At 44.6% G+C, this 26,829-nt stretch overlaps 1 protein-coding gene across 1 annotated transcript in view; it reads left to right on the top strand.

Annotated features, from left to right (window-relative positions):
- The window catches only part of LOC124614367 (ionotropic receptor 75a-like), a 164,769-nt gene that overhangs the window by 21,083 nt on the left and 116,857 nt on the right, over positions 1 to 26,829 (top strand). The window contains exon 3 of the mRNA XM_047142941.1: positions 21,827 to 22,111. Within this exon, the coding sequence (XP_046998897.1) occupies positions 21,827 to 22,111 (285 nt within the window). The remainder of the gene's footprint in view (positions 1 to 21,826; positions 22,112 to 26,829) is intronic.

Consider the following 26,829-nt stretch of genomic DNA (forward strand, 5'->3'; position numbering starts at 1 on the left):
CACCTACCTTGGCCTCACCATTGACCGTCACCTCACCTGGATCCCTCATCTCCGCTCCATCCAATCCAAAGCCCACAACCGCCTCCGACTCCTCAAACTCCTCTCTGGCCGGACATGGGGGTTACACCCCTCTACCATCCTCCACACCTACAAATCCTTAATCCGTCCCATCCTATGTTATGCCAGTCCTGCCTGGATATCTGCCCCCCCCCAAATTCTATAAGTCCCTCCAGATCCTTGAGCGTCATGCACTCCGCCTCGCCTTCCGTATTCACCTCCCGTCCCCCATGCGGATCCTCTATGATCTCATTCCTTTCCCCCACCTGCTCCTATTCCTGGAACATATCCGCATCCTCTACACCTCGCGCCATCTTTAACCCCCTCACCCCCTGGTTGCTCCTCTCCTCTCTGATCCCTGCCCCCTGCCACATCTTCACCGTTGTGTCCCCCCTACCCTCCATCTCTACACCCTACATCTCCTTTCTCAAGGTGGCTTCCATCAACTCCCCCTCCCGGATGATGCCCTCTCTCCCTACATTTATCCCTCATATCAACTCTGATCCTCACTCCCACTCCTTTCCTCTGTCCTTTTCCCGGGCTCCCTCTCCCCCCCTTCCATCCTCTTTCTTCCACACCTCCCCTCTCTTTGCCCCCTTCTCTCCCCCAAGTCCTTTTACATTCCCCTCCTTTGCCTCTTCTCATTCCATCTTGCATCTGCCCTTCTCCCCCTTTATTAGTCCTCTCCCTCCTTGGTTTCCCCCCCCTTTTCGTTTTTTCCTCTCCACCCTCCTTGTTTTTCCCCCTACTCCAGGTTCCCCCCCATCTGCCTTGGATCGGGAGTGCCATATTTGTGCCGCCTTTTTCGTGCAGTGTTTTACAGTGTGTTTTTCCAGTGCGTGCTCCGTGTTGTGTCTTTTGGGAAGTGTAGCGACCAGCCATCATACTGTCGCTGGGTGTGCTTTTTATCACTTGCGAACAGACACCAGACAGTCGCCATGTTTTTTTAATTGTGTGTCTAATATGTTACTTGTCTGATTCCTGTGTATTTTATCTTTTGCTTTCTGTTCTAACTTTCTGCATTTTTACGCCATTTTCCACTTTAAATCACCATTTTATCGCCTGTTTTTTCTTGTTTCTTTCTTCTTCCTTTTTTTTAAAAAAAAAGTCTGTAGGCTGTAGAGCAGCGTAGTAAGCTGCTGCCAGCCTGCCCCCTTCGGGGGGAGTTGAAAATCAATAAAGAAAAAAAGAAAAAAAAACACCAACGTTTGTCCTTCAGCAGCCATGAAATGAATGACGCACATTGGTCCTCTTTGGACGCATTTGGTAATAACGTCGCATTAGTTCACGTCTCCACTTTTATCACTCGCACGGCGGAAAGACGCGAATACCACACTAATCCATTGCCTACACGTCAGTGTTTATGAACACGCGTCAGAGTCGCGCTACGTCGTATATATGCTGTAGCAACAACGTCAAATAGAAAATTTTTGATCGCCCCATGTAGTAATCGGATTTTTAAATGTGAAACACCGTAGAAATTAATCTCTTTTAGAATTGCGATTCTAGCAATAGAAATTATTATAGTTACATTGGAAAAGTCGAAGTTGTTAGCCATATGTTTGTAATTATTATATCAATTAAAATAAACCATATATCGTTTAGTGAAAACTTACAATTCATCTGCTTGGAAACGGAATTACGATATTTTAAATGATTTCGGAAATATTTGAAAGGAACATCTCAACTGAACGTAGGGTGATTCAACAGTGTGCACTGAACGCTGCGCTCCGAAACATTTGAGTCGGCATCTGCATTGCATTACGTCGCCAGATCTACCATAGAATCTATTCTGCTTTATAGGGAGGGTAGGTGTCCGCCATATACGTTTTGTAATGATCCACGGATGGACAAGAGTTTTTCGCCTACCCTGGTGGTTTCACAGCCCTTCAGCCACTTTCCGTGGATCCTCACGACTGTAGTAAGCAAACAGCCGACAATATTTCTCCGTTTCTGAGATTCTCGTTCCCAGTCGGCGGACAATAACATCGTCAAAGTCTGTGGATTTTTCTGTTTGAGCCGTACCCACTCCGCTATACACCTCCATTACTGTGTCATGTGGTCGCAACGTCGCCGTACGCTATTGTCTCGCGGTGGGTTGCTGTCATAAGGCTTTGGACTCAGTGTACACTGTGATTCAGCTGCCCCTGTCGATTCGTTTTATGCAACCGCACTTTGTCTTTATCAGGAACGGTATCCAGACGGGCGACAGCCATGTAATTGTTATACAGTGGATATGGAATTAGTGATATTGTCGCAGAAGAATCTGAGTAACACCGTGGTGTAGTGGTTATGATACTAAACTGTTGCAAGTGCTGAATAAACCTTCATTAACTGAAATTAGTGTTCGTCATTCATCTACTTACACCTTCTTCTACGTGACAATATGCACATAGAGAGATGCCGGTAGTATCGGTGGCACAAGGAATAGAAGGGCAGTGCGTTGGCAGAGCTGTCATTTGTACTGAGGTGATTGATGTGAAAAGGTTTCCTAAGATGGTTATACATGCACGACGAGAATTAACACGCTTTAAACACGCAACGCTTGGGACGTTCCATTTCGGAAATCGTTAGGGAATTCAGTGTTCTGAGATACACAGTATCAATAGTGTGCAGAGATTGTTACATTTCAGAGATTATCTCTCACCACGGACAACAGTGGCAAATGGCCTTCGCGTGACGACCGAGAGCAGCGGCGTTTGCATAAAGTTGTCAGTGCTAAAAGTAAAGCAACACCCTGAGAAATAACCGCAGAAGTCAATGTGGAACGTACGATGAAAGTATCCGTTAGGACAATGCGGCAAAATTTGGCGTTCATGTGCTACGGCAGCAGAAGACCGACGCGAGTGCCTTTGCGAACACCACGCCATCGCCTGTAGTGCCTCTCCTGTATTCATGACCTTATAAGTCGGACCATAGGCGACTGGGAACCCGTGCCCTGAACAGATGAGTTCCAATTTCAATTGGTACGGGCCGATGGTAGCTTTTTAGTGTAGCACGGGCCCCACTAAGCCATGGACCCAAGTAGTCGACAAGGGATTATGCAAGCTGGTGGTGACTCAATACTGGTGTGGGCTGTGTTTACATGGAATGGACTGGGTCCTCTAGATGGAGACCTTTTGAGCCATTCACGGATGTCACATTCCCAAACAACGATAGAAGTTTATGGACGATAATGCGACCCGGCCGCTGGGGGCGAACGGTTCTAGGCGCTTCAGTCTGGAACCTCGCGACCGCTACGATTGCAGGTTCGAATCCTGCCTCGGTCATGGATGTGTGTGATGTCCTTAGCATAGTTTTTAAGTAGTTCTATGTTCCAGGGCACTGATGACCTCAGATGTTAAGTCCCATAGTGCTGAGAGGCATTTTGACAATGCGCCACGAAACCAGGCCACAACTGTTTGCAATTGATTTGAAGAACCTTCTGGACAATTCGAGCGAATAATTTGGCCACCCAAATCGCACGACGTGAACCCCATCGGACATTTATGGGACATAATCGATAGGTAAGTTCGTGCATAAAATCCTACACCGGCAATACTTTCTTTCGCAGTTGTGGGCAGCTACAGAGGCAGCATGCCTCAATATCTCCGCAGTGGACTTCCATCGACTTGTCGACACCATGCCACTACGCTGGACAAAAGGAGGTCCGACATAATATTAGGAGGTATACCACGACTTTCGTCGCCTCAGTGTAAGCTCCCTCTCAGAGATCTGGGCCACTGTTAGCAAACGGAATCACAGTGTAAAAAATACAGGTGAGGATTGGCCATGCGTTACATGGTATTTCAGTAAATGATTCAGAAACAATGTCTTATAAAGTGTTTTTCACCACTGGAAACAACGAAATTAACTGGAGATATCAAAATGGGAAGCATGGAAGAAACAACTTCCGGATGTATAACCTCTGAACCATTAACGAAAGATAAAGTACTATAAATGGAATAAAGTAACAGAGACATGAAAAATCTGTATGACTACACCGCTGATTACACAAAGAAATATTGGAGACACTTGGATAAGTATGGTAGAAGTAAGGTGTATCTTGGTTAAAACATACCTTGTAACTCATGGCCAGACCTCACTTGTATTTTTTACAGTATGATTCCGTTTACCATCAGTCTCCCAAAACTCTGAGAGTGGAATTAGGTCGATTACGTGGCTGTCGCCTGTCTAGATACCGTTCCTGATACAGATGTACTGCAGGCTGCACAAAACGAATCGGTAGGGGCAACTGAACGAACCTGTATTTACTGGGTGTCTCTCCTGAAAGTCGTCAGGGGCATTTTCTCTGTATTTTCTGCAGATATTTGTAGACTTATTGCAATGTGCACCTGTATTCAGCCCAAACAATTATTGCTCAACATGTCTTTCATGCCAACACCCAGTTAACGGAAAGTATCCGTTTATTCCCCGTTACAAACAAAATGGTTTTTAAAGCAGAATTTTACGTGCCCAGTCGATAGAGCAGTCCCAGATAAGTGTGTGGGTTTTATTTTGTCAAGTTGCGTAATGGAGTGATCCAACAAGTACCCTTTGGCCCCTGCAAGAAACAATTTCCACCTCACACTACTACAGAAGTCAGACAGACGCTCCTAATGTACCAACAAGAACTGACTGAAAAACATTCAGCAACAAATATCATCTGGAGTCGTCCACTGTAAGGAAAAGACACAAAGATATTCGGTATATTCTTACATAACTAGTGGAATGCTTGGGTATGGGAGTATTGCTAGTTAGTGTAAAAAAAAACATCAAACGAACGAAAAACATTATTACAAAAAAATTCTGAGAAATCAAGTGAAACTTTTTCTTATAAAATAATAATAAATTTCTGGGTTCTTTTCGGAACAGTAAATTGCCTCTTATGGATAGGAAGTTTTACAAAGTATGGAAAGGTTCTTTTCTCACTTTTCTTTAAGAATGTTATTTACTAGGCAGAATGGGTGAGAGCCGCGCCTACACAACTTGAATAACTTTTCTAGATACAGTCAAGGCGGTCGCGTGAGAAATGTAGTGGAGTGTGCTGTTAGGGAGGACAGATGGGGCTCGCATACGCTGTAGTGCACAATACCGTGAGCTGCGACGACTGCTGCCTGTGTCGCTCGTTGCTGACAAACGACACAGCTCTCTTTCTATCTGGATTGACCTTGGCCAATCAAACTCTCCCTATGCCTTGATGAAGTTAAGGACTCCTATCCACCCCTAGTCTAACTATTGGCATGGTACACTGGTCAGATAACCAGTCCACTGTGATGCCACTCAATACTCACTAGCAGGCATTTAACTAGTACTCTGTCCGTGTTCACACCGCACAATAAGTCTGGCGGCCAACAGAGTGAACAACACTTAATTGCGAGCGACTCAATATAGAGTGTCACTGTGATTCGCTAATGACAGAGGTGCTCTCCCAGTGAAGTACTGAGGAGAGACTTTGTTCCTCGCTCTTTACGTACACATACGAGCGCACTCGCTCTCGTTACGTGTTCCCACTCCAACAGTGACAATGGAACAGCCCCTTTTTCTGGAAAAGTTGCCGTCTTCCTCACTCCTCTGGCTGTTTGTATCAGAAATATTCTACTAATCAGCGTTGCTTCTTTGAACAGGAGAACGACGTTTCGTTTGAGTCGACCAATGCGGAAATCTGTAACATCTCCGTTAGGCATATACTCTCCTCCTGTGAGAACTCTGTAACTACGCAGTCAGTCCGTCAAAAAATGCGTCTTCTGGGGGCTCCCACACAATGTAGCGGAATTTGCTTTTAAGTCGAACATGGGGGTTGATATCCTTCGCTCTGGCAAAAGCTGTCTTTGTTCTCTCTGGGCGATCGCTTTGGCTTATGTAGGTATGTTGTTGACCTAGCCATCTGAAGGGACAGTCTTCGCAGCAGGCTGGTTTCCTCTTTAGAACGAAAGTTTCTGTGGCCGTCATGTTATGTACGCCAGCCTCGACTTTTTCAACCTCGGTGCGCACTTGCAATTTACTTATTAGATTTGCATATCGCTTACATGAATTGATACAAAATTGACTCTACTTTATCGAGTTTGGGTTCGAATGAAGCATCTTGATGTGCAGAATACGATTGTGAGGACAAATACAGTATGTAAGAGATGAAGGTCTGGAGACCATGCCACCTTACAAGTGTAATGCAATTTTCTATTTAGGGATGTGTATTAACAGCATCAATAAAACGCAATAAAACATTTGTTAGCCACTACTTTGTTGCCCAACTTACAATGTCTCCTGTGCCACCCTAGCCTACGCTGTCGGCTACCACGATGTAACGGAGCTGTCAATCTCTGCTGGAGTACTGGTCATTCTCCGTGTTTTACTGTCCCTGTTACTATAGATCACTAAAAATATCACACTAGACTAATTTGGCACTGCTCTATCGAACACGAGAACGTAAAATACCGCTTTAAAAGTAATTTTGTTTATAACTGGAGACAAACCGAATTCCGTTGACACTGGGCCTCGCAAGAAACTTGTAATGAACAGTATTTGTTTGAGCTGACTCCATCTATATATTGCAAAGAAGGAATTGGAAATATCTACAGAGACACAAGAGAAAATGTGCCTGATAATTATTAGGAGCGACACCCTGCATGTACAGGGTGATTTTGGTCAAAGGGGACGAATTGCAGGAAACGATTTCTGAGAAGATAAGGAACTGAAAAGCTCAGACAGAAATATGTCTGCAAATGCGTTACAAGGGATTTACATCATCTTTAAGGTTGAGAGAAAAGATCTTTTACAGTGTAAGTTTTGATGATTAAAAGCACACAAAGAACACGCCAGGCCAACTGAGAAAGTTCTGCCTGTACAATTGGTTTAGTTGCACACACGATACGCACAAGAGGGCATTAACGCTGTCAACAATGGCGGCGTGCTCAGTCATCACTACCATAGCACAGTCAATGAAGACCAAAAGTGTCAACTGGGGAAAAATCGTATAGTTGCAAGTTTTTGTGCCATGGTAGCGGGGAGCGTCGTGAACAACTTGTTCCTGAGCTGTGAGGTGTGACTGTAGGAGTGGGGAGAGGAGGACAGCGAGTAAAGGTCATTTTTTGGGTCTTTCTTGAACATCTCGAAAACTGCTCCATCTAATCAAAATATTTCCCAGTTCAAAATTAAATTCCCACTCACCTGAATCGCGTGAGTCTGATTCAGGCAGCTATTTGTGTATGCAGGGAGATGGGGTCTCCCGAACCTACAGTCCTATTCTGCGAACATTACAGACACTTAAGGGACACAGTACAAGCAACGATGTGTACAAGAAGCACCAACTAGACGATGCATTACGAAACGAAAAAGAATTGATATGATTAAATACACTAACAGACAAGATTTCAATGGCATTACATGAAGTTATATATTAGAGTGCCAGCGCATTGTCGCAAATTGCTTATGGCATCGGGCACTGTAAATCTGTCAGTATGTACATAGACATAACAGTTCTGATAAAGGAACAAAGGAATATAGTATAAAGACTACCCTACTTACTAACATGCAAGATGTCTGGGATACAATGGCTCGAAGCACATACTGAGGTATTTACTCTCCGACAACTAGGTGGCAGAGCTAACGTCTCTAACTCTTTCCTATTTTTCTTTTTGTTTCTTCTTAGATTCAACTACATTTTTATATTGCCATTTCTAATTCATGTATTATATTTTGATAAAGTACAAAACTGCTAAACAAACAAAAAAAAAAAGATGGAAATGAACAAAACGCTCACCTCCATGTGGCAGGACACAGGCAACGGTATGATGGGATGTGGCACTGCATGGAACTCAGGCCCCATATACCGATCACAGCAGCCAAGAGGCAATAAGTGACCCACTGTAAGCAACCACGTGTTGGGTCGGTAAAAATAAGTAGCAATTGAAAAAAAGTGAAAAGTGCAAGTAAAAAATTAAACAACATTAAATTTCGTGCAGAATAGGTCCTATTCACTTTTTGTCTAGGACTACTAGTTTCCGTGTTTCATGGGATGGAAAAATCGCCATTTATTAAAAACAGAGTTTTAATAATATTAAATGACTGTTTATTGTTAAATGAAGTACTGTTAAATGAAGAATGTGTAGGCCATATCTAAGTGCAGTTGAATCACGTTATAGATAAACTGGGTGCAGCTTACAAGAGAAACTCCTCATCGCGTTTAGTGTGTAAGGCGTCCGAATATTACGGACCTTACATGAGCTTGATCCCTAACGACAGTATGATACAGCAGGAGATCCTCAGAAAATAATAATTACATTATATCAACAAAAGGCAATTGCAGTTAATCTCATGTACCAAAAACTAACAAAACGATCTCTACCAATATGGACAATGGCATGGAACAAACAAGTTAAAGCGAAACGCATTTTGGAGACGAACCGAGCAGGTGGTTAGTGACATCGTAAAACTCCCATTTAGCAAGAGAACGGCGAGGGCGAGCTTCAGTGCAGAAAGGGATAGGGCCAGAACAATACATTATTCCTTTTAACGTAAGTACGGCCAGGACCGAGAGTAAGTAGCTGCACGTTATTAACTAGACTAGGCTGCGACCCAGCAAGAAAAATCAAAATTTTTATTCACCTAGAGCGAGACGGTAATTGGTTGCCATATTTGGCGATGCAGACGCGACACGGTGGGCAGATCCCCATTATATAAAAGCATTTTGAGACCTTAAAGCTCTATCTCTCTCTCTCGTCTTGCGGCGGACCGCACAAGTGTGTGGAAATAAGCGAGGGCGTTGAGAGCTTTGCTTTCTGCAGAATGAGGATGATACGCTTCACGTATCGTGGCGACAGATAGCAGAGCGGTAGTTCATTACTCCTGTGGGAATTTTTGCGTGCAAAGAAATTGTGCATGTCGCTCCAACCAATAGCGAGTGTGCAATAACCATTATTTCGACTAGGGAAAGATTAATGTTCTATGGACTGCAGGAAAGTTGCGACTAAGTGATTCAGTCAAGGCCAGAGCGTAGAATCAGCGTTTCAGATCCAGCACAGAGACAATGCTGTTGCACATGCTGCTTGGTAAAGTACCATCGTGCATTAGGCCACAGTAAAGGCTGAGTCTAGATTTTGCTCACTCCAACTTGTGTACGCTTTGACCATTGAATATCAAAAGCTAGGATACTAACCTACCCTCACATTGAGTACGTGAGGGTTTTTTCATTCGTTCAAAAAGTAAATTTATTCTCCACCAACACAGTGCATTGACCAGCTACGACAATGTAGATTTAAATGAGCAGATGAGGATTTTTAATAATCATTCTTTCCTGTGAAAACAAATTTTCATGTGTGGAGCTAACGACTTCAATAAGCGTCATTTCAATATGTCCAAGGAAAATAATTGAACATGATTGTTGTTTATCACTTGACCCCTGAAAGCACAGTTGATAAATTATATGTAGAATAAAAAAGGGAATAGCTGTTTTGTCTTTCTTGAATAGACCCCAAAATTTCACTTTTATTAATTAATGCATTCTAGGTACGTGACAGCACCACTTCTAATGATTTTTGTTAGGATTCGCACCTGATATTAGCTGACTTACAGAGACAGGGTCATATTTATTTAGAATGTCTGTTTGACACTCTGGGCTCGAGAAGACAGTTCAGATATTTTGTCCATTTGCACACATTAGTACACTCGCTGTGCAGATACAAAGGTCGGGTGTACGACAAGTAGTAAGATGGTCCAGATCAAGCATGAAACGGGAAGAAGGTGTACTGAAGTGTAAAAAAAAGCAAAATAAAAACAGTGAACGCTTCAAGCTTAACAATTGTAGTATTGAATACATATGAGCAGCCACGGTGTCATGGTTAAGTGGCCCCGGAATTAAACTGTTTAGCAGGGGAGTCAAGTTCGAAACTCCTTCGTGCCATTTATACTAATTTTCAGTTTGTTCACAACATTATGAACTGTCCGTTCGATCATTGAAATGTTTGTTCTCTTTCTGCAGTCTTGGCATCTACATCTACATCTACGTGACTACTCTGCAATTCACATTTAAGTGCTTGGCAGAGGGTTCATCGAACCACAATCATACTATCTCTCTACCATTCCACTCCCGAACAGCGCGCGGGAAAAACGAACACCTAAACCTTTCTGTTTGAGCTCTGATTTCTCTTATTTTATTTTCATAATCATTCCTACCTATGTAGGTTGGGCTCAACAAAATATTTTCGCATTCGGAAGAGAAAGTTGGTGACAAATTTCGTAAATAGATCTCGCCGCGACGAAAAACGTCTTTGCTTTAATGACTTCCATCTCAATTCGCGTATCATATCTGCCACACTCTCTCCCCTATTACGTGATAATACAAAACGAGCTGCCCTTTTTTGCACCCTTTCGATGTCCTCCGTCAATCCCACCTGGTAAGGATCCCACACCGCGCAGCAATATTCTAACAGAGGTCGAACGAGTGTAGTGTAAGCTGTCTCTTTAGTGGACTTGTTGCATCTTCTAAGTGTCCTGCCAATGAAACGCAACCTTTGGCTCGCCTTCCCCACAATATTATCTATGTGGTCTTTCCAAGTGAAGTTGTTCGTAATTTTAACACCCAGGTACTTAGTTGAATTGACAGCCTTGAGAATTGTACTATTTATTGAGTAATCGAATTCCAACGGATTTCTTTTGGAACTCATGTGAATTCACACTTTTCATTATTTAGCGTCAACTGCCACCTGCCACACCATACAGCAATCTTTTCTAAATCGCTTTGCAACAGATACTGGTCTTCGGATGACGTTACTAGACGGTAAATTACAGCATCAACTGCGAACAACCTAAGAGAACTGCTCAGATTGTCACCCAGGTCATTTATATAGATCAGGAACAGCAGAGGTCCCAGGACGCTTCCCTGAGGAACACCTGATATCACTTCAGTTTTACTCGATGATTTGCCGTCTATTACTACGAACTGCGACCTTCCTGACAGGAAATCACGAATCCAGTCGCACAACTGAGACGATACCCCATAGGCCCGCAGCTTGATTAGAAGTCGCTTGTGAGGAACGGTGTCAAAAGCTTTCCGGAAATCTAGAAATACGGAATCAACTTTAGATCCCCTATCGATAGCGGCCATTACTTCGTGCGAATAAAGAGCTAGCTGCGTTGCACAAGAACGATGTTTTCTGAAACCGTGCTGATTACGTATCAATAGATCGTTCCCTTCGAGGTGATTCATAATGTTTGAATACAGTATGTGCTCCAAAACTCTACTGCAAACCGACGTCAATGATATAGGTCTGTAGTTCGATGGATTACTCCTACTACCCTTCTTAAACACTGGTGCAACCTGCGGAATTTTCCAATCTGTAGGTACAGATCTATCGGTGAGCGAGCGGTTGTATATGATTGCTAAGTAGGGAGCTATTGTATCAGCGTAATCTGAAAGGAACCTAATCGGTATACAATCTGGACCAGAAGACTTGCCCGTATCAAGCGATTTGAGTTGCTTCGCAACCCCTAAGGTATCTACTTCTAAGAAACTCATGCTAGCAGCAGTTCGTGTATCAAATTCTGGAATATTCCACTCGTCTTCCCTGGTGAAGGAATTTCGGAAAACTGCGTTCAATAACTCCGCTTTAGCGGCACAGTCGTCGGTAACAGTACCATCGGCACTGCGCACCGAAGGTATTGACTGCGTCTTGACGCTTGTGTACTTTACATACGACCAGAATTTCTTCGGATTTTCTACCAAATTTCGAGACAATGCTTCGTTGTGGAACCTATTAAAGGCATCTCGCATTGAAGTCCGTGCCATATTTCGCGCGTCTGTGAATTTTAGCCAATCTTCGGGATTTCGCGTTCTTCTGAACTTTGCATGCTTTTTCCGTTGCCTCTGCAGTAGCGTTCGGACCTGTTTTGTGTACCACGGGGGATCAGTTCCATCTCTTACCAATTTATGAGGTGTGAATCTCTCAATTGCTGTTGCTACTATATCTTTGAATTTGAGCCACATCTCGTCTACATTTGCATTGTCAGTTCAGAAGGAATGGAGATTGTCTCTCAGGAAGGCTTCTAGTGACACTTTATCCGCTTTTTTTAAATTAAATTATTTTGCGTTTGTTTCTGGTGGATTTGGAAGAAACGGTATTGAGCCTAGCTACAACGACCTTGTGATCACTAATCCCTGTATCAGTCATGATGCTCTCTATTAGCTCTGGACTGTTTGTGGCTAAGAGGTCAAGTGTGTTTTCGCAACCATTTACAATTCGCGTGGGTTCGTGGACTATCTGCTCGAAATAATTTGCGGAGAAAGCATTTAGGACAATCTCGGAAGATGTTTTCTGCCTACCACCGGTTTTGAACAAGTATTTTTGCCAACATATCGAGGGAAGGTTGAAGTCCACACCAACTATAACCGTATGAGTGGGGTATTTATTTGTTACGAGACTCAAATTTTCTCTGAACTGTTCAGCAACTATATCATCGGAGTCTGGGGGTCGGTAGAAGGAGCCAATTATTAACTTAGTTCGGCTGTTAAGTATAACCTCCACCCATACCAATTCGCACGGAGTATCTCCTTCGACTTCACTACAAGATAAACCACTACTGACAGACACAAACACTCCACCACCAATTCTGCCTAATCTATCTTTCCTGAACACCGTCTGAGACTTCGTAAAAATTTCTGCAGAACTTATTTCAGGCTTTAGCCAGCTTTCTGTACCTATAACGATTTCAGCTTCTGTGCTTTCTATTAGCGCTTGAAGCTCAGGGACTTTCCCAGCTCAACTACAACAATTTACAACTACAATTCCGACTGTTCCTTGATCCAAGCACGTCCTGTATTTGCAATGCACCCTTTGAGATTGCAGCCCACCCCGTACTTTCCCGAGACCTTCTGTAGTGAACTCCTGACCTATTCAGCGGAATCCGAAACCCCACAACCCTATAGCGCAAGTCAAGGAATCTGCAGCCAACACGGTCGCAAAACCGTCTGAGCCTCTGATTCAGACCCTCCACCCGGCTCTGCACCAAAGGTCCGCAGTCGGTTCTGTCAACGATGCTGCAGATGGTGAGTTCATCTCGTAAGCAAGACCGGCAGCCTTCACCAAATCAGATAGCCGCTGGAATCCAGAGAGAATTTCCTCAGATCCAAAGCGACACACGTCATTAGTGCCGACATGTGCCACCATCTGCAGCTGGCTGCACCCTGTACTCTTCATGCATCCGGAAGGACCCTTTCCACATCAGGAATGAATCCACCCGGAATGCACACGGGGTGCACACTGGATTTCTTCCCCTCCTTAGCCGCCATATCCCTAAGGGGCCCCATTACGCGCCTAACATTGGAGCTCCCAACTACAAATACGCCCACCCTCTGCGATTGCCCGGACCTTGAAGGCTGAGAATCATCCTCTGAAACAGGGCAGGCTGCTGCATCTGGCTCAGCCAGAGACAGTACCTGAAATCTACTTGTCAGACGCACCGGGGAGGCTTTCTGATCAGCCTCCGGGGACGTCTTTCGCTGCCTGCCACGCCTTGGAACGACCTCCCAATCAACCACAGGCGAGGGCTCAGCCCCACTGCGGGCAGCAACCGGGGCAACCACTGCGGCAGACCGATCTGGGGACAGACGGGACGAGGTTGACATCCCCGTGATACCCAAGTCCGGCTCCCCACAGTGGTGCCCATTGGCAACAGCCTCAAGCTGCGCGACCGGAGTCAGCGCCACTTGCAGCTGTGAGCGAAGGGATGCCAACTCAGCCCTCATCCGAACACAGCAATCACAGTCCCTGTCCATTCTAATCGATGTTGAACAACAGTTACTGAAACACGAGTCCGTGCCTAGATAACGCAAGGGAAACACGCAAAGAATGTATTAACTAACCTGTATAAATGCCTAACGACTGCGCTACAATCTGCCTCAATTTACGATTACAGTAACTAAATCTCGAAATTACTTCACCTATACGAAACTCACACGCAATTTAAGTAAGAATCTACGAAGTAAACAATAAAGCGCGACGCTACAACTCTCAAATACGCCCGAAATTTATGAATTAAACAATGGAAGTACCCAAAAACACACAAAGAAATTAAGAATTAAACTATGTAACAAATAAGTTAGCTAGGGGTATATGACTTGCTGCTGCAGCTGCTTATCCAACGGCGGCAGGGCAGGGCGGCAATTGTAGTATACATTCGTTACAGAATACGAGTCATATGATAAGAATACGTTACCGTCGCAAGTAAACACAATGATTAGAGCGGGCGAGATACCACATAGACGTCTCACAGAAATGACAACAAATAAATGGGTGTGAGCTATGTTACAAAAAACAAGTTCAAGAGTCAAAACTTCCAAAACGGAACTCAGCTTCAAAACCGTTAAAAACATACGTTTTGGCAGAGCACAGAGAAACTGTGTGATTGTGAAACGGTTGCCTTCATTTATTGCTGCTTATGTTTTCATCATTTCCTTGGGAGTGATCACATTCACATTCATAGGAACACCTAAATCGGGCAAGGGGGTATATCTCAATCGCTTACCAGGCCTACAAATTAGGTGCGTCGGTAAGAGATTCCTATCACATGATACACGTAGTGTCACTAACGCCGTGTGTGACACACCAGACCAGTTTTATGGTGAAGAATTCGATTGACTTGTCGCCTGATCATTAAACGTTTGCGGTTCCCATTGGAAACCCATTTCCTTTCAGCTGCTAATAGAGTAGTTGTGCAGAATCAACTTTCATTATTGGTCCCTACCTTGGACCTCGCTCTTGCAAACGGACGTTACACCACGACAAAGACTCAAATTTGAATAAAGCGAACAGCGGGGGAAAAAAAATGGCACGATGGATTTTTGGAGATGGCTCTCCCGCTCAGGACCCTCTATATTGGACTTCCTGTCCTTGGACCGTTCGTTGTTTCTGTTTCTCTTTTTTTTTCACGTGTCAGTACACCTTCTTCCTCTTTTAATGCTTGATCTATGTTAACTTTTCGCTGGTCTGTTCAGTGGGAAAACTTACCACTAAATCTGAGGGGAGGGGGGGGGGGGGGGGGGGAGTGTGATGGGGAGTTTCCCTTGCTAGAAGAGTGAGGGAGCGTAGGTTGCCATATTGTGGTCACGCAGTTCCATTCTTCATAGGTCTGCAAACAAATGAGCGAGAGGGCAATACCCCGTTACTTCTACAACACTGCATCACAAAAACGACTATATGTCTCTGGCAACGTAGTGTAAAGACACTCCTGGAAGTGCACGTATATTTTCCACAAAGTGTGCTAACACTACACTGTACACAGAAATGAGTTGCTAACAATACACACATCAGAAAAGTACGTGGTCGTATTCTACGTAAATATCTGCGTACTGTTCTATACTGCTATAGTGAAAATCGTTTGTTAGTCATCCCGTACGGCTGCTCGCTTTTCAGCTTACAGATACACTATATCTTCTCAGCATTTCTTGTCCAGTTCTCTTATGTAAGTAGACGAATCCGGAAACAGCGGAAAAAGTGGAAAACATCTAAGGTCGCCAGGTCCAGATGGAATTCCAATTCCATTTTACAGGGAGTACTGTACGGAATTGGCCTCTGCTTACCTTACATTTATCGCGAATAGCTCGCCAAGCGGAAAGTCCCAAGCGACTGGGAAAAGGCGCATCTGACTCTTATATATAAGAAGGTTAAAATTACAGACCAATATTCTTAAGATCGGTTTACTACAGGATTCTAGAACAAATAAATAAATTTCTTTGAGACGGAAAAGTTTCCTCCTACAAACCACGACGGATTTAGAAAGTATCGGTCGTGCGAAATTGAACTTGTCGTTTTCTCACATGATATCCAACAAATCATGGATGGGGTGAACAGGCAGATTCCATATTTTCGGAAAGGATTTGGCACGGTGTCCCACTGCAGATTGCTGACGAAGGTCCGAGCATACGGTTTAGATTCCCAGAGATGTAAGTGGCTCGAAGACTTTTTAAGCAATACACCCCAGCACGTTCTCATCTACGGCGAGTGTTCACCAGGAACGAGACTTTCGTCAGTAATGTCCCAGGGAAGTGTTATAAGTGACATGAGGGGCAGAGGTGATGACGCTGTGTAGGATGTCAACGTTCAGCGACTGTAGGAATATACCAGCTGACTTAGACAAAATTTCTAGTTGGTGTGATGAATGAAAGATTGCTCTAAATGCATAAAAATGTAAGTTAATGCGGATGACTCAGTCACTTCGATTAAATGTCTAAGCGTAATATTGCAAAACGATAAGAAATGTAACGAGTACGTCAGGTTGGTAATAGGGAAGGCGGATGCTCAACTTCGGTTCGTTGGGAGAATTTTGGGGAAGTGTTCCTCATCATAAAGGAGACGGAATATTGATTGTTCGTGCGATCCTTTCATGAGTATGTATTCTTCCATTGCTTGGGATCTGCACTACGGATTAAAGGAAGAAATCGAGGTAATACAGAGGTGTACTGCTAGATTTGTTACCGGTAGGTTCGATCAGGAAGCAAGTATTACGGAAATGCTTTGTGCAGTGAAGTTGGAATCCCTGTATGGAAGAGAACACTCTTTTCGCAAGGCATATTACGGAAACTGAGAGAACCAGGTTTTGTGACCGACTGAGGAACGATTCTGCTACCAACGTACATTTCGCGTAAGGACTACGAGGATGAGAAGCGAGAAGTTAGGAATCGTACAGAGGCCTTTAGGCAGTCGTTTCCCTCTCGCCACGCACCATACTTCGTTTGCGAAGCATGTGCAGAAATGACTTCACTGAGCTCGTGTTAATATAGTGGAGTTATTTTCAGTTTATTAAGTGAGTACTTCTATCACTGTACAAATATTTGCGACTACACAAATTTTTCCCGTAATGTTCCTCCGTTGACGGGACAGCTAGAGGACATCCTCCTCAAGGCTGTTGCCGACTGACTACGGTCATGGCTCTCTCGAGTGTAGGGGTAAAACACTAGTACAAATAGAACATTCCCACTTGGCAATATACACTGAAGATCCAAAGAAACTAGTTCACCTGCCTAACATCGTGTAGACCCCCACGAGCATGCAGAAGTGCCGCAAAACGACGTGGCATGGACTTAAATATACGCTGGAGGGAACTGACACCACGAATCCTGCAGGGCTGTCCATAAATCAGTAGGAGTGCGATGGGATGGAGATTTCTTCTCAACAGCACGTTGCAGGGCATCCGAGATATGCTCAATAATGTTCATGTCTGAGGAGTTTGGTGGCCAGCGGAAGTTTTTAAAGCCAGAAGAGTATTCCTGGAGCCACTCTATATCAATTCTGGACGTGCGGGGTGTCGCATCGTCCTGCTGGAACTTCCCAAGATCATCGGAATGCACAATGGACATGAATGGATGCAGGTGGTCAGATAGGATGCTTACGTCAGAGTCGTATCTAGACGTATCAGGGGTCCCATATAACTCCACATGGACATGACCACACCAGCTTGAACAGTCCCCGCTGATATGCACGGTCCTTGGATTCATGAGGTTGTCTGCACACTCGTACACGTTCATCAGCACGATACAATTTGAAACAAGACTCGTCCGACCAGGCAACATGTTTCCAGTCATCAACAGCGCAAAGTCGGTGTTGACAGGCCCAGGTGAGGCGTAAAACTTTGTGTCGTGCAGTCATCAGTGGTACACGAGTGGACCTTCGGCTCCGAAAGCCCATATCGATGATGTTTCGTTGGACGGTTCGCACGCTGACACTTGTTGATGGCCCAGCATTGAAATATGCAACAATTCGTGGAAGGGTCGCACTTCTGAACGATTCTCTTCAGTCGTCGTTGGTCCCGTTCTTGCAGTATCTTTTTCTGGCCGCAGTGGTGTCAAAAATTTGATGTTTCACCGGACCAGACGAGATACCCTTAAGATTCTACAGTGATTATGCTAAAGAACTTGCCCCCTTTCTATCAGCAATTTATCGTAGATCGCTGGAAGAACGTAAAGTACCTAGCGACTGGAAGAAAGCGCAGGTCGTTCCCATTTTCAAGAAGGGTCATAAATCAGATGCGAATAATTATAGGCCTATTTCGCTTACGTCAATCTGTTGTAGAATAATGGAACATGTTTTGTGTTCTCGTATTATGACGTTCTTAGATAATAAAAATCTCCTTCATCATAACCAACATGGATTCCACAAACAGAGATCATGTGAAACTCAGCTCGCCCTATTTGCCCAAGAAATTCACAGTGCCGTAGACACTGGCGAGCAGATTGATGCCGTATTCCTGGACTTCAGGAAGGCATTTGATACGGTTCCGCACTTACGTTTAATGAAAAAAATACGAGCTTACGGAATATCGGACCAGGTTTGTGATTGGATTCAGGATTTCCTAGAAGAAAGAACACAACATGTCATTCTTAACGGTTCAAAATCTGCAGATGTAGAGGTAATTTCGGGAGTACCGCAAGGAAGCGTGATAGGACCTTTATTGTTTACAATATACATAAATGACTTAGTTGACAACATCGGTAGCTCCGTGAGGCTATTTGCAGATGACACGGTTGTCTACAAGAAAGTAGCAACATCAGAAGACTCGTACGTACTCCAGGAGGACCTGCAGAGGATTAATGCATTGTGCGACAGCTGGCAGCTTTCCCTAAACGTAGATAAATGTAATATAATGCGCATACATAGGGGCAGAAATCCATTCCAGTACGATTATGCCATAGGTGGTAAATCATTGGAAGCGGTAACGACCGTAAAATACTTAGGAGTTACTATCCGGAGCGATCTGAAGTGGAATGATCACATAAAACAAATAGTGGGAAAAGCAGGCGCCAGGTTGAGATTCATAGGAAGAATTCTAAGAAAATGTGACTCATCGACGAAAGAAGTAGCTTACAAAACGCTTGTTCGTCCGATTCTTGAGTATTGCTCATCAGTATGGGACCCTTACCAGGTTGGATTAATAGAAGAGATAGACATGATCCAGCGAAAAGCAGCGCGATTCGTCATGGGGACATTTAGTCAGCGCGAGAGCGTTACGGAGATGCTGAACAAGCTCCAGTGGCGGACACTTCAAGAAAGGCGTTACGCAATACGGAGAGGTTTATTATCGAAATTACGAGAGAGCACATTCCGGGAAGAGATGGGCAACATATTACTACCGCCCACATATATCTCGCGTAATGATCACAACGAAAAGATCCGAGAAATTAGAGCAAATACGGAGACTTACAAGCAGTCGTTCTTCCCACGCACAATTCGTGAATGGAACAGGGAAGGGGGGATCAGATAGTGGTACAATAAGTACCCTCCGCCACACACCGTAAGGTGGCTCGCGGAGTATAGATGTAGATGTGTAGATGTAGATTCCAAATTCACGGTACAGTCGTGAAATTGTCGTGCGAGAAAATCCCCACTTCATCGCTACCTAGGAGATGCTATGTTCTATCGGTCGTGCGCCGACTACAACAACACGTTCATACTCACCTAAATCTTGATAACCTGCCATTGCAGCAGCAGTAACCGATATAACAACGAGGCCAGACACGTTTTCTCTTATATAGGCGTTGCCGACCGCAGCACCGTATTCTGTCTGTTTACATATCTCTGTATTTGAATACGGAATCAATCTTGGCACTTCAATGTACCGGGTGATCAAAAAGTCAATATACATTTTAAAACTGAATAAATCACGGAATAATGTAGATAGAGAGGTACAAATTGACACACATGCTTGGAATGACATGTGGTTTTATTAGAACCAAATAAATACAAATGTCCAAAAATGCCCCACAGATGGTGCTTCCTCTGATCAGAATAGCAATAATTAGCATAACAAAGTAAGACAAAGCAAAGATGATGTTCATTACAGGAAATGCTCAATATGTCCACCATCATTCCTCAACAATAGCTGTAGTCGAGGAATAATGTTGTGAACAGCACTGTAAAGCATGTCCGGAGTTATGGTGAGGCATTGGCGTCGGATGTTGTCTTTCAGCATCCCTAGAGTTGTCGGTCGATCACGATACACTTGCTACTTCAGGTAACCCCAAAGCCAATAATCGCACGAACTGAGGTCTGGGGACCTGGGAGGCCAAGTGTGGTGTCACCGCCAGACACCACACTTGCTAGGTGGTAGCCCTTTAAATCGGCCGCGGTCCATTAGTATACGCCGGACCCGCGTGTCGCCACTGTCAGTAATTGCAGACCGAGCGCCACCACACGGCAGGTCTAGAGAGACTTCCTAGCACTCGCCCCAGTTGTACGGACGACTTTGCTAGCGACTACACGGACGGAGACTCTCTCATTTGCCGAGAATATAGATAGCATAGCCTTCAGCTAAGTCAATTGCTACGACCTAGCAAGGCGCCATTTATCCTTTGCTATGTATCTAATGAAGCATGTACAGTAACAAGACCAATGTTCACCAATTGTGGATTAAAGTTAAGTATTCCAGCAGCTACGTACTTTTCTTTATAGCATTCATTACGTATCCTGTTTCAGACCTCACGCCATCCTGCGTGAGCTTATAGCGTGCATTTCGGCTTCCTCAAACAACACGGTGTTGGCACTTCTGCCGACACTTCACCAAGCATGACGAAAGTGCCGGCTGAGCACACGATCATCACCAAACGACGCGGGCAAGAGATCTTTCACGCATCTAGCAATATGGGGTGGAGAGCCATCCTGCATAAACATCGTACGTTCCAGATGGTGTTTATCAGCCAGGCTGGGGATGATGCGATTCTGTAACATATCGGCGTACCTCTCACCCGTCACGGTAGCAGTTACAAAACCAGAATTACGCATTTCCTCGAAGAAAAAGGCCCGATAACGGTAGATGTGGTAAATACAACCCATACCGTGACTTTCTCGTCGTGCAATGAAGTTTCCACGACAGTTCTAGAATTTTCGGTAGCCCAAATTCTGCAGTTGTGGGCGTTGACAGACTCTCGGAGCGTGAAATGAGCTTCGTCGGTCCACAACACGTTACTCAACCAATCGTCATCTTCCGCCATCTTTTGAAACGCCCACACCGCAAATGCCGTCCGCTTCACTAAATCGCCAGGTAACAGTTCATGATGCCGATGGATTTTGTGCGGATAGCATTGGAGGGTAGGCCTAAGTGCAAACCAAACAGTAGTGTATGGAATGCAGGTGCGACGTGCGACTGCACGAGCGCTGACTTCCCCGTGCATAGACGAACCCGCTACAGTCTCCATTTCTTCCTGAACTGTCTGAGCAGCTTTACGCCTTGTGCTCGGTCGGCCACTACGGGGTCTATCGTCTCAACAACCGGCGGCTTCGAATTCCGAAATCATTCTCGCCACAGCTGCATTTGTCAACGGACCTTTACCCGTTCGAATCCCCTTCCTGTGGCGATATGATCGTAACGCTGAACTAGCACATTCCCCATTCTGATAATACAGCTTCACTAAAAGCGCCTTTTCAGGTAACGTCAACATGCTGCGACTGCTAGCGCATCTGATTCTCTCTCTCATTACAGCTCCTTTCATACACGATTGTCATTCGCAGTCACTGACTTTTTGCTGTCCAGCGCCATCTGTCGGACATTTTGTGAACTTTTTTTTTTTTTTTGTTCTAATAAAACCCCATGTCATTCCAAGCATGTGTGTCAATTTTTACCTCTCTATCTACATTATTCCGTGGTTTATTATTCAAATTTATACTGACTTTTTGATCACCCGGTATATCGGTATTGTACAAGCAGCTTTCACTTGCCGCGCCAGAGTATAAAGCTTACACAGATTTGCAGGTTTGCAGGTGGTGCAGAACCTTTTTGAGCTGTTTAGACAGGGACGGCGCTGTTGCAGAGCGGCCAGATGGAGCTAGTAAACACCTCGTCCCACTGGCTGGTGTGGAGTTCCGGCCCGCCTGAGGCGGCGCTGCCGCTGCGGCTGGACAGTGACGTCATCTGGGCGCGGCGGCAGGGCGGCGCTATGCTGTTGGACGCCCTCTACCGCGTGCACCCGGCGCGGCCGCTTTCCATCCGGCCAGCCGGCCACTGGTCGCCTGATACTGGGATCGTACTACACCGCAGCGCGCTGGACAACGGCTGGAGACTTCTCGACGGCCTCGTACTGGGGGCGGCTGGAGTGGTGAGCACCCTAGGCTCCCGGCAGAGCACGTTACGCTAGCTCCAGGTAATGGGGGCTCTAGCCTTGATAACGTCCTCAAATAGATGAGGAAGGTAGTCCCGAAGGTTCTTCAGGTATGTCGTATCCACTTGAAGCAACCCGTTATCAGTTACATCCACCAGCGCTGCCAAATTGTGCGGAAATTGACAGCAGCATCTCGCCCGCTAATGCGAATAGTTCCGGACATTTTCTATCGCATTAAGATCGGATGCTTTAGCGGGGCAGTAAGGATGCGAGCGTTCGTCAAAGCAGGGACGTTTACGTGCAGCCCTATGAGCATAGCTGTTATCTTGGAAGATAGGAGTACCCACCAGCGTACTCGTCGTAAAGACATAGAAGAATACTGAAATAAACATCATTGTACATGCTCACAGTAAGTTGAAAGACAGGGGGCAACTCATGGTATGAAAAGTTCTCAAGACACTATACAAACACCTACAGTCTGTCGGTAAACTGAAGAGCGAGCCTACTCTGCTACGTCACAGGGCGCTTCTACAGGCTGTTCCACAACGTAGTACAGGCCCTGCCGCGGCGTGCGCTTTGAATCTGTGACGACGCCGTGTACAGATAAGTCCCGTCTGCGTTTATTTTTAGACAAATGCGTTAAGATTATAAGGAAAACGAAAGACAATAGCTTCTTCGAAACAAAACATTCTAGAGTAAATAATATTAACATAGAACGGAAGTGAGGATTCTACTACTAACATAGAGCCGAATGCCTATTCGTATGAATTCTATTCGTAAGACGAACCAGATATAGTGCAATCAGTCTGTAGACTTTAAGGCTTGTTCTTACTTTGTGTTTCTACTAAAAGGTAGAAGTTTTCTTTGAAGGGCTGCATTAAAACTTAACAATTCTTGCAACACGAAGAGTGTTTAAAAAGTAACCAGAAATTTATAATTACGCGTGTTGTATTAGTTCGATTCGCACTGCTTTCTTTGTCATTGTCTTCGTAAACATGTCTGAAAAACATTTCCAGGTAAATGCCATTTCACACAGTGTCTTGTGTGAAACTTCTGCAACGAAAATGTAATTTTTTGTTTCACGCCATTGAGTAATTTCCGTTATGTGGGCATTATTTTTTGGTTTATGTAAAAGTCCTCCATCGTTTGTCGAATGACCGATTTTGTGAAACTGTCTATGACGATGGGTTTCCTCCCTAAATTATTAGTTTTCCTTCGCGGCGATTCCAGTAAACCATGTGCCTTGTTTTCGCGTTCCTTCCTTATGCAGTCCTATTGTGGCGAGGCTGACGTTTGCATAAACTGCAGCCCTTTGATTGGGACTGGTAATACTAGCCAACAGTTCTTTTTGTGTAGCCTCCTTAACACAAGCTGTAATAACGTTAGAGACGATCGAACGCTCGTTCTGCGCAAATATCTCCTTCGTATTCTGCACATTTGCTTGCAATGCAGGGCGATTATCCATCACTTCCGGATACTGATCTGTGAGTACACAAAGTCAGCTGAATGAGATTGGCAACTAAGATCCCACGAACAGAATAGACGTATATCACTGCACGCCGAAGTACACCGCTAGACAGCTAACCGGCAACTGATTTTGGGCTGCCCTGTAGGCCAGTGGCAGGATTTTTCCGGGAAAGGCCACTTCCCCCACCAAAACCGCTGGTCGCTCTTGAGTTTACAGACAGACTATACAGTGTAAAGTAGGCCCTCCACATACTATGGGTTAAACACCTCACTGGACTTCTTGCCTCATTTGAAGAGAGGCAAAATCGTTACTTGTCAGGTCACACCACGCGCTACTGTCGTATTAATGTTCAAATGGTTCAAATGGCTCTGAGAACTATGGGACTCAACTGCTGTGGTGCCATGACTTAGAACTACTTAAACCTAACTAACCTAAGGACATCACACACATCCATGCCCGAGGCAGGATTCGAACCTGCGACCGTAGCGGTCGTGCGGTTCCAGACTGTAGCGCCTTTAACCGCGCGGCCACTCCGGCCGGCCTCGTATTAATGTGTTTTGTGGCCTAGTGAAGACGTGCATGTTTACATGCCGTTTTGAGCAATGGCCTTTTGCGAGGTGCCCATCTCCAAATACCCTTTTTATGCTGCTCCGTACGCAAACTTCGCTTTGAAACTGGTTGATTTGGGCCTACGTTGACTGACAGCAGAAATTCCCTTTGAGTGTGAAACCGACTATCATTGACAAGCCGCAACACCCGTGTCACGTCCCTGTCGTTTAGGATTTTTGTGCGACCACTGTTCTTACTGGCAGCTTCATTCACTGTGTGCTCACGGGCATGTCCAAACACGACAGTTCCTTTCTGCCATTGTGTCACGTCTCCGCATCAACCCATCTTACTGCATTGACTCCCTACAGCCGACCGCAACGTCCACACCATACGCTGCCATGGCTGGCATCAACGGTGGAGCGTCTCACGCAACTCTGGTACCTGTTCTACTCTATCTACGCAACGCTCCAAAGAGACCTGTATGCTTTTTATGAAGGGGGTGACTAATATTTTGTACTGTGAGTTTAGGACATTGTACCTCAGGGTAATCAAAAACTGCTCTTCGAATTTCCTAGAGAATGCTTTTTGAAAATACAAGAAGTTTCGAAAAAACGAGGAACTGCTGCAATTACATCGCAACTGATGCGTCGTCAAAACCCTACAGTTACCTTTCCTTAGCTTAAATTTGGAAATTTGTGGTAAGTTCTACGGGACCAAACTGCTGAGCACTGGAACCTCCTACTGTGGGAGCGACGCGAACCGTGGGAAGGTGCCCTAGACCGCACGGCTACCCCGCGCGGCTTTCCTTAGGTTAACGTGCTTCCGTATTTCAGCAGTGACTCTTTCTACTTGATAAAGTAAGTATGATCGCAGCTCTCTCGATGGTGCACTGCCCAGAGTTGTTGAATAACATATAGAGAGGTTAAATGTTCATATCCAATATCTGCCTCTCTCATTTTACCTCCTCCTCTCTTCTTACCCTTCTCTCTCTGGACTCGCATTCGGGAGGACTGTAGTTCAAATGCACATTGGCCTTCCCCCTTTCACAATTACATTTTCTATCGTTTCCCTAAATTCCTTAAGACAATTGCCAGGATGCTTCCTTTGAAAAGAACGCGGCTGATTTCGTTTGCCGTTAAACCACAATCTTCCTGTTATGATGCGAGCTGGCAGCCTTTACGTTCCGAGGAGCCAAATGTTACGACCTCGTTGCTAATGATAAATGGGTGGAAGGTGGCCAAAGGTAACTCTCCCCGCAGGAATATGGGTCGGCAGGTAGAGGATTAGTTGACACAAGTGCACTTTAAATAAATATCATTTACTCAGCTCGTTGCTGAAGAACTGCTACATTGTTGGCAACTTGTGGCAGCCGTGGTTGGCTACAAGCAGAAGCTCGACATGGACATGCATCTATAGACACTGTTTGCCGGCAGAGCTAGCTATCAACAGCTTGATGTAACGTTCTGCACCAACTAGCAACACAGAAGTAACCTCGAAGACTGGTGCCCAGGGCCCGCCACTTATGTACCCATCTGGTAGCCTTCGTTGGTCAGCATTTGTGAGGTCATCCTATTTGTGGTGATGTACAAAGCGCTGCTCGCAGGTGTCTTCATTGAGGCGCCGGCTCCGCTAATACTGATAAGCCATAATACTACACTTCCTTCTTCCTTTTATTTTATTTATTTGTTGTTTAGTCGCAATCAGCCTGACCAGATTAGGGCCTTAAGGCCATCTCTTACATCTGACCAGGAACAACACATACATAAAATATTACATAACAATAACAATAATAATAATTTGCACTATTAATAATTAATTGTTATAATGATGATGATGACAATAATAATAGTAAAACTAATAATGATGCTAAAGTAATGGAGAAATTCAGAATGATATTTATTAGCTGTTACATGACAAACACAACAATAATAATTTATATTATAACTTAGAGTAATAATTGACAATAATAATAATGATAATAATAATAATAACAGTAACACTAATAATAATAATAACAAATTAATCGAGGCAAGAAGCACAATATTCATTAGTTTAGCAATTTCGATGCCTACTTTGGTATTAGAAGAAGCGGATGGGATAGTGAAAGAGGAGAAGATTGAAATAAAAGTGACAATGGCTGCTAGGAAAGAAGAGAATCTCAGTAGAGAAATCTGTAGAGAAGGGGAAGGAAAAGTGATGGGGTGGAGAGGGTTGGCGAGCGTGAGCTGTAGAAGGGACAGCTTTTCTGATAGAAAGTTGTCCTTTGAAGTTTGAAGGGATTTTAATTTCTCTGATATTCTGAGGAAGATTCTTCCAAGCCACAATCTTCCCTCTGCTTGCACCGCTTCATCACTATCAAAGTGAAGTCCTCAATGGTGTTCATTAAGCTTTCGAAACAGATGAAAAACGGTTGGGGCCAAGTAGGGGCTGTATAGAGGTTAATCGATGACAGAGAACCCACGTCATTGGATGTTTGCAAATGACGCAGCACTCGTGTGCTGGGTGGAGAGGGTTGGCGAGCGTGAGCTGTAGAAGGGACAGCTTTTCTGATAGAAAGTTGTCCTTTGAAGTTTGAAGGGATTTTAATTTCTCTGATATTTTGAGGAAGATTCTTCCAAGCCACAATCTCCCCTCTGCTTGCACCGCTTCATCACTATCAAAGTGAAGTCCTCAATGGTGTTCATTAAGCTTTCGAAAC

The sequence above is a fragment of the Schistocerca americana genome, chromosome 1, assembly GCF_021461395.2.
Source record: "Schistocerca americana isolate TAMUIC-IGC-003095 chromosome 1, iqSchAmer2.1, whole genome shotgun sequence".
NCBI classification, from domain to species: Eukaryota; Metazoa; Arthropoda; class Insecta; order Orthoptera; family Acrididae; genus Schistocerca; species Schistocerca americana.